Below are 8903 nucleotides of genomic sequence, written 5' to 3'. Positions count from 1 at the left end.
CTGTCTGTCTGTCGTGCTGTCTGTCTGTCGTGCTGTCTGTCTGTCTGTCTGACCCTAGGATTGTAAAACACCTGGAACCAATAGCACTGGTGGCACGAATACCATACAAGATCATGTAAATGTCCATTTCTTGGTTGTTTACGGTGGAGGAGGATTTCATGGTGGGACCAACAACACTCCACAAGTCGGGAGGCTCTTGCAATATATGTAAAGAAACGTGTTGAGGCAAACGTCTTACTCGTATTCCGCAAAAAGGAAAAAAAACCCAAAGAAAGCTGCATTGCATGGCCCTCCCCTCTAGTATCCACCTGCCACGTTCTCCATCACTCTGCCTCGAGAGGGTTGCCACGGACTCTAAAAGCCACCGTCCGCTCCCGTTCCGGCTCAGTGAAGAGCCCTATGGTCCTTATCCTGCTCAATGTAATATTGGTACTTGTCCTGACTTGCCTTGCGGAGACGGGGTCCGAACTTGATCATCGGCAGAGTCGTGAGAGCCTGCAGGGAGAACAGGACGGCGGCCAAGATGTACGCGTTGCGGTATCCCATGTCGCTGAGCCAGGGGCTCGTGCCGTAGCTGAAGGCAAAGTTGGTCGTGTTGCGGATCAGCATGACGGTGACGATGGCCTCGGAGCCAATCTCCTTGTACGAGTCGATGCAGTACGTGATGGCGAGACTGGCGCCGACCGAGATGCTGAAGCCGAGGAGGAAGGTGGCAAAGACCAGTCCGAACCAGTGCACCTCGTACGCGGCGCCCAGGCCCCAGAGCAGACAGCAGCCGGGACTGGTGACGACGCAGATGAGCAGTAGCCACAACCGGTCTTCAGCCAGCCAGATGCCGGATCGACGACGCACGATGCGCAGCACGGCCCAAGACTCGAAGGGTCCGCAGTACAACATGGCGACGAGACCAGCCACGAGCGGTGCCAGGTATGTGATCCCGATAGAACCCCTGAGATTATGGTCCCCGTCAGCTTTTGCTCGATCCCTTTTGTTGCAGGCACGATTTTCCATGGAGCGGAATGAACAGAGATGGCTGGGGGAAAGCATGACTTACGCTGAAAAGTTATATGGTTCTCCGCTGAACACCAGCGAAACAGTGGCCTGGAAGAAGGTATATAGACATAAAAAGGAGCCATACGTGAAGCCGGACCAGCAGACGATGGGGAAACGGAACAGCTTCAGGGGGCGAAGGACCATCAACTGCCATGAGACCTTTTCGGGCTTCCGGAACAGCTTGAGTCGACTCCAGAAGGGCTTGGGCGCTCGAGATTCGCCCGAGGAAGTACTTGTCGCTGTGGTCGAGATCTGGACGCCCACCTCTTTGCTCGCGGCCTCGGGATCCTCAGCCAGACCCGTGCTGATTGTCGGCGCCACACTCTCCTGCGGCGCAGGACGTACGTAGTTGGACTCTTCTAGGAAAAAGAAGCAGAACACAATCGAAAGTCCCATGAAGATGACACACCAATACTGGACAGCAAGACGGTTCATTAGTCGACCGATCCCATCATTTCGACTTTGTCGTGCATCCAAGTAACTTACCGGGACCCATTCCCATCCCTGTCCGTCAAAGATGAAGCCAGCCAAGAAGGACGCGACTTTGGATCCGATAAAGACCATGGAAGCGTAAATGCCCATGTGTTTTGCCCGCTCGTGCACAAAGAAGACGTCGGCAATCGAAATCTCAATCAGGGTTTCCACTGGAGCTCCCACGAAGCCCTCGAGGATTTTGCTGGCGATCCATTCCGGCCCAGAACTGATGTGTGGGAGCCAGAGCATAATACCCTATCGGAACTGTGAGTTTCCCTGACACGACTAAGTAGGCGTGGGGCGACCCTTACAAGCGTGGTAATGAGACTGAGTAGGTACATAGGTCGCTTGCCATACTTCTGTGCCATGGGGATCCTAGAGTTGTCCGATTAGTTTCCACAAGCACCTCTGTGGGTTCAAGGTATACTGACCAGATCAGATTTCCCCAGCCCATGAGGAGGAAGAGGTAGCCCTGCGCCGAAACAATTGCTGGGGACAGGGTGGTTTGTTAGTCTCGCCCTTGGGTTATGGACCATCGCAGGGTAGATCTTACAAGACACGGGGATGCCCCTGCTTTTGCTGATGGGACCGATGATGGAGTAGTGAACACCCGACGCGTACGAAATCATAAAGGTGTACATATTGACACAGATGACTTGGGCCAGTTTCCTCCATCTCGACCAGTTGAGAGGGTCATCAGGGTCGTCGGTCGGCGCAGGGTGCAAGACCACATCAGACTTGTTGCCTTTGGCATGTCTCACGTCGAGGCGGTGGTCGATGTCCACCAGCACCAACGTCCCCGGAACGGTATCGTCGAACTGCGAATCAGTGAAGAAGCCCATGGTCGCGGTGAACTAGGCGTTATGCGCCCAAGGCAAGTCCACAGAGAAGATGATACTGAAGCATTTTCGAGGACCTTGGATCTCGTGGAGGGGGCGGGGACAAGATGTAGTTCAGAGAACATTTCGCATAATACAACCAAGACCTCACGACCAGAAAAGTGCAGATAAGGATGGGATCCACAAAACGGCACATTGAATCCATTGCGGGAAGAGGAAAGGGACGAACCAGGAAGATGAGATCCGAGTCTCCATTGAGTTTGTGGCCGAGTGGGTCGTAGCCTCATGGTGATAGTTTGATATCGGATTTCAAATTTCCCTTGATACACCGTATACGTTCTCGTGGCCCGGATCATTGATACGGCCCGGAAGATGATTGCTGATCAAGGACCTGGACTCCTCGCCAGAAAAGTACCATGTGGTGGGCAGGAGAGGTCGAGTCCGAGAAGATACAAAGGACTCTTATCAAGCTGGACGTCGGATTTGATGATATGAGCCGTGTGTGTGTGTGTGTGTGTTCGATATCGTTGTCGCCTGCACCTGACTTCTTGCCCGCCTCAACATGATGCCATTCGTGATTGTGGTCGTTTTGATCGTGCTATATGCACTTTACAGGGTAAAACGAGCAAATATCTAACCCTTGGCGTTGTCCTAATGGTTCTAACCATTTGCAGTACTCGATATGGACCACGATTCCTCGTATTGAAGGCATCCCAGAGATCCCCGGTGCGCTTCCTTTTATTGGTCACCTGCACTATTTTGGAGCCAGCTCGGGCAAGGCCGACGCAACTGTATGGACGGAATGGAGTCAGAAGTACGGGTATGATCTGTATCAGGCCAAGTTTGGCCAGACGCGGTTCCTCGTGGTAAACTCGATCCGAACTGTCAAGGACTTGTGGTTGGGTGAGAACCTGTCCATCATCGAAAAGCGAGAACCATTCACTTTTAAAAAATATATTGGTGAGCGAACCGAGAAGTACCTGCCACCGCTCTCTCTTACTTAAGCCCTAACATCAAGATCAGGTCTGGACTTTGCGTCCATGGCTTGGACAGACGCGTGCAAGCGCCAGAGGAATGCAGCAGTCAAGGCAATGTCCAAGAGCAACTGGATCAAGTATATTCCCGCCGTGGAAAGGGCGAGCGAAGAGATGATTCTCGCCATCCTCAGCGATGGCGAGCGAGGACAGAAACCCCTCAATCCGTTGCCTTACATGGCCGGAGTCGCCAACAATCTCAGCTGGCTAATTGCATACGGTAAAAGTGTGGCCGACATGGGCGGAAGTTCATTCTTTCGAGGTTTCTTCGATGCATCACAGCAAGTCACATCGTGAGTGAAACCTTTGTGCGCAATCCAAGAAGAAAGCTAAATATGTCATTCAATAGAATCCGGTGGTCGACTCACCAGTGGACGGACTGGGTCCCGCTTCGTCGTCTTTTCCCCAGTGTCCATGTCACTCGAGCCATCCAGGCAAAGGAGAAGCGAAAATACTATCTTGACAAGTTATACGATGCCATGGTCCAGGATATTGAACAGGGTCAAGATGTCCACTGTATTGGAGCAGATGTCATCTTGGATGAGAAGTCCCAATTAACCAAAGGTATGACCATTTTGCTTCCGCCTGCCCTTTCGCATCCTCTCGTCAGGGTTTCTCAGTCCTGCTTACTCGCTGACACATTGCTCTCTTTCTCACACACAGAGGATGTTCAAAGTGTTTGCGAAGGCATGATGCAAGGCGGCAGCGAGACCATCGCAGCCACTCTTTCGTGTGGACTTGGTGCTCTTGCAACAGCCGAGGGACAGAAGATCCAGAAAGAGGCATACGATGCCATCCTTGCCGAGTATGGCTCAGCCAAGGCGGCGTGGGATGCGGCGTTTCGCGAAGAAAAGGTCGAATACGTGGTTGCCCTGTACAAAGAGATGATGCGCCAATATGTCGTGGTGCCACAAGGAGCCGGTAGAATGACAGCCAAAGATCTGCCCTTCCGTGGTACCGTGCTGCCCAAGGGTATCCTCATCTTTATGAACCTCGAAGGGGCGAATCATGGTAAGCCCTATTATTTCAGAGCGTCGGTTCTCTCGCCGCTCTTTCACAGCTTCGGCCACTAACTCATGTCCGTGTTCAGATAAAGAATGGTACGGCGAAGATGCAGGGGAGTTCAACCCTAAGCGTTGGCTGACACGGGAGAATTTGATCAATGACAAGGGCAACACTCCTCATCTCGGCTATGGAGCAGGGGCAAGGTAAGCCTTTGATCCATCTGTTCCAATGTCGACATTCGGCTAATCAGTTTGTTGTAGAATGTGTCCTGCGTGGGCCATCTCGAATCGAATTTTATATGGTCTGTTGGTGCGAATCATCGTCAATTTTCAGATCACCCACACGCCAACAGCACCACCAAATACTCATCCGACCCAATTCAACGAAACACCTAGATCCTCGGTCGCTCGGCCGGGTCCTTGGGGGGCGATCTTTACCTCCAGGTCGAAAGGGTCGAGCCTCGCCACGCACGAGACCGATGACATGCTCGAAATGATAGAATAAATCGCATAAAGGAAGTGGCGGAGAAGGTTGTACCGATGTCGAGCAAAGCGCATTCAAGACAGCATACCTTGCTCAATAGTTCCGTCAGACGATGGTGATCAGGGCAACGTGGTTTGACGTCCAAATAATTCTAGCCCAGTGGATCTACCAAAGTAAGAAAATCTAGGTCAGACTTGTCTATTTATTCCGAATTGAGTACAGAGGAAATCTTATATTATCTAGGGCACTGTGCAACCTCGTACCATTTAGCCTGTCAGATTGAATAGGCTGTTTTAGCTTTGCTTAGGTAGCGTAGGTATTGCGCAATTGCCTTGATTGGGTGTGGTTGACAGACGATTGGCCTGATCGACAGCACACGATGAAGTAAACCCGTGTGCTACGATGTTGGCTCGACTGACCCGATCAAGGTATCATCAATGCGTCGAGTCAGCGAAACCGCAGTTGGAAGATCGTCGCAGGCATGCCAGGGTACGAGGTTGCATTCGCACGTTGCCTGTCGACTCACACAGGTCGGCTACATCACGCCGGTGGTGGGCTGCTTGGAAGGCCATTTGCTGCAGGTACTCGAGAACTAGAAACGGGTGTGCTCTGTTCATGCCCAGCCCCCACCCGCGCGCTATGTGAGTGAGCCAGGTATAACCAATTGTTGGGTGGTTGGCGTACTCGAGAATTGCTCCAAGAAACCAGGTCTGCATGTGCGGAGAAGGCCAAAAGATAAGGTCCCTGGCACCGATGTCTTTTCACGGCCCCGGAGCGAGGTTGAAAGATGGTTGTTCACGGTTGTCGCGGAACTTGAGTCCCGGTGGATCGCCCAAGCGCCGCCAGGCCTGCGAGGCCAGTGCACCCGTATTTCCGCGCTTCTGCTTCGCGCCGATTTGGCTGGGCATGGCTGACCTCGACCACTGATCTTTGTTGCCGCCCAGCCGTGGCTTGCAGGCTCCTCACCTGAAAAATGCAGCTTAGGCTTTGCGAGGTGCATGTGCGAAGGTGCTTCCGGTCCTCCACTTCAGCCGCTATTGAAGAGGCTTCTGCTGCGGCGTCGGTGAAATGTGTCAAAGCTCAGCTGCTCCGTAATGTCGTAATCCCCAAGCGGATGGAGTCTTATACTCTATTAACACTGGAGTCCTGACTCTTGATCACGATAATCGGCGAACGCGGCAGTAAGAGTGGAGCTGGAAAGCTGGTCACAGCGCCACTAGAACAAACATCTTATCGTACGTACTAGGAGTAAGTCAGCATACCCTGGTTCACTGAGTATGAATTCCTTCCGGATGGTCACCAGGGTATGACACTCTGCAAACGTGAAGGAGAGGGGCGGAATGCTGAAAGAACTTGTTTGCTCCAAGTGTGCTATTTGGCAATGCCGCACCACAAAATAACGATGCAAGCGTCAAGTAAATTGTATCTCCTCCTTGCTGCCGAGCCCCACGATGGTTCGTTTCGTGGGATTACGAGGGAAGATTGTCCGGGGTCTCAGATTGGTAACTTCTCCTTGCGTCTTTTTGACAGAGGTATGAAATCCGGGCTTTGGGCCATCATCGTTTGACCCACAGGACGAGGAGAAGCTAAAGCAACTCCGCATGGGCTGCATTCAGTGACATTCGAGACCAGCTTCAAAAGACCTTGTCCTTGTAGCTGTTGTGTTGTGTTTGAGGGCGTGACACGGCAAGCTTCTTTTCTATGATCCTCCACTGGCACGTTGATGGGGCTGCCAGGGCACGCTACAGAGAGTTCGTGTCGGTGGAGGAACAAAGGACCCCGTAGCTCGTTAGCTTTGCATACATGCGGTACAGTACTTTTCCGTGGGGAACACGTAGGTAGGAACCGAAAAGGAGAGGAGGAGAATCCCCAGTTCTGGATGTTGGGCGCAGGCAAATTCTATGCTGCTGGCATGGCGGGATCTGGGATCTGGGCCTCTTTTTTTGTGCACCAGTGTGGTTGAGGCAGCGTTCTGTCGGACGGGAACACCACCAGTAGAATTGTGGAAAGCAAAGAAGGGACCCTGGTAAGTACGAACGAGACAAGACGAGCTCAGAGGAGGTTGACAGGGAAGACAGAGCACGCAGAAGCCACCAGTGCAAGTCGCAGGGGACCAAAAAGTCAAGGTCGATCACTAGCGCCAAGGCCGACGGGCCACTCAGACGTCGTGTCTTCGCCTTTTCCCTCCCATCACACCTGCGCCCATCGCAGCCATCCGCATCCAATTCGACCTACTTTTCCCCTTCGACAGCTGCATCCATCTTGCTCCTCCTGCGTCGTAGCTTGCATTAACTACGTCCGAGCCTTTCCCATAACTGACCCTCCTTTACCCTCCCCGTCGCCCGTGGGCGCTCACCAAGCCGCACCTGTCCCTCTGCCATCAGGCCCCAGAACGCTGCCTCGCCGGCTTACTCGATCGACTGCCACTCTGCTACTTGGTTGTCCCCATTGGGCACCGCGATTCCGGACGGACCCTGTCTTGACGCCTCTGACACAAGCCCATTGGGTCCATCGTGTACGTGTTCTGGTTGGTCCAACACCCCTGCCTCTCAATGGGGAACGAGAAGGAGGAGGGAGGGAAGCACTTTGAGTGCTACCCGCGGTCGTCCTGGTCGGTGGTTGCCACCATTGAATCGAGAGAGTCCTGGAGCAATACACAATGTGATGGGAGAGGAAGCGCATGAGAGAAACAAAGTATGGTGGATAAAAGTGCTGACTGAATCGGTGGTGTGGCCGTAGGGTTCCCATTACAGCATCACGTCGCAAAACAAGGCAACAATCCAACAGGACTACCCCTTCTCCTCGCCCAAATCGTCGCCCAATTGCAATCACCTCCTGATCACAACGTTAAGCACGGCAACAAGTCGCAGACTCCACTCTCTCGTTGTCCTCGTTTGCCCCGCCCGCCCCGACTGGCCATCGCTGCCTTGATCCAAGTTTGTTCTGTCAAGAGAAAATTTTATCCGGCCAGACGAGCAACCTCGAACTCGTACCGCAGGAGATTCGGTCTAAAGGCGCGCCGCTTGAGGCTCTGTCAGATTTGCTCTGCATTGTGTTGCGCCGTGTCAGAGGGAATCCTGTCTCTTGTCCCCCCCTCCTCTCCTCTCCGACCATTCTGAGGCCCTGAGAAAGCCGCTCCACCCAGGACGAATCGAGCTCTCTGCGTTTTGCGTACAGCTCCAGACAGCCCTTGTACTACTCGGGAAACCTTGTTAGCTGCGCTCTCTCCTACCCCCTCCCTTCCTGCATTTTCGTGCATGCGATCCTGATCTCGTAGAAGTCAACAGTCAAAACTCGCCGTACGAGCTCTCGGCAATCGATTATCATGGGTCTGTCCCCTCCCTCCCTCTCTCTTTTCCTTCTCGTTTTCGGTGGCCCAAGCTAGCCATTCCGGCACTGGTCTCTCCGATCATCACCCTGTCCTCCCGTCCATGTGCTTGTCCTATCGACATTGCACCAACTCAGTCTCTGCCCAACCTCATCTTCACCGTCTCTTTTCTCTTTCTTCCTCTCCCCATCCCCGAGTGTCTGTTGGCTAACGTGGTGAGTTTTAGTAAGTGAACCGATTTTCTTGTCCCCGCGCACAAGTCGAGGTTGCGACGAGCAGGATTGGAGGTGAAGTTGATTCCGGCTTCACCACGACCATTCCCAATCAGCCTGGGTCCACTTCTGCCTTATGAACTTTGTGGCAGACACACGAATCAAACGGAACAGATTCACTGTCACTTCTGTTTGAGACAACGATAGCGTGACTTGACCTTCACTTGCACGTGTCACTCGGCCCAGGACTCACCTGCACGATCCTTTAAATTCGACCTCTCTCCGCTCCCATACTATGATCACCATTGCTCCCCAATATTCTGACCGTTTTCAGAGGGACCGATCAGATCGTTCTCGTTCTCCCCGTCGCCGATCGCGCAGTCCACGGCGCACACGCCGTTCCTACTCCCCTCGAAGCCGCTCTCGCAGTCGAGGCGACGACTACCGTCGAAGTGAGCGCCGTTCAAGAAGTCCC

At 53.2% G+C, this 8903-nt stretch overlaps 2 protein-coding genes across 2 annotated transcripts; one reads left to right on the top strand and one right to left on the bottom strand.

The window, feature by feature from the left end:
* Positions 1–384: 384 nt before the first annotated feature.
* Positions 385–2369, bottom strand: Z517_12087 (uncharacterized protein; the record flags this gene model as incomplete). Its single annotated transcript, XM_013423667.1, has 6 exons — positions 385–949; positions 1055–1467; positions 1540–1782; positions 1839–1902; positions 1959–2016; positions 2081–2369. 6 exons carry the CDS (start codon positions 2367–2369, stop codon positions 385–387), a joined length of 1632 nt encoding a protein of 543 aa, XP_013279121.1.
* A 559-nt stretch (positions 2370–2928) lies between these two features.
* On the top strand, positions 2929–4909 carry Z517_12086 (uncharacterized protein; the record flags this gene model as incomplete). The annotated part of the gene is made up of 7 exons (XM_013423666.1): positions 2929–2982; positions 3041–3326; positions 3372–3693; positions 3750–3964; positions 4064–4411; positions 4491–4608; positions 4666–4909. The coding sequence occupies 7 exons, from the start codon at positions 2929–2931 to the stop codon at positions 4907–4909; spliced, it is 1587 nt and encodes a 528-aa protein (XP_013279120.1).
* Positions 4910–8903: the final 3994 nt, after the last annotated feature.

The sequence above is a fragment of the Fonsecaea pedrosoi genome (assembly GCF_000835455.1).
Source record: "Fonsecaea pedrosoi CBS 271.37 unplaced genomic scaffold supercont1.8, whole genome shotgun sequence".
Lineage (NCBI taxonomy): Eukaryota > Fungi > Ascomycota > Eurotiomycetes > Chaetothyriales > Herpotrichiellaceae > Fonsecaea > Fonsecaea pedrosoi.
Note: the sequence above shows the minus strand (reverse complement) of the source record. Positions and strands in the feature narration are given on the sequence as shown.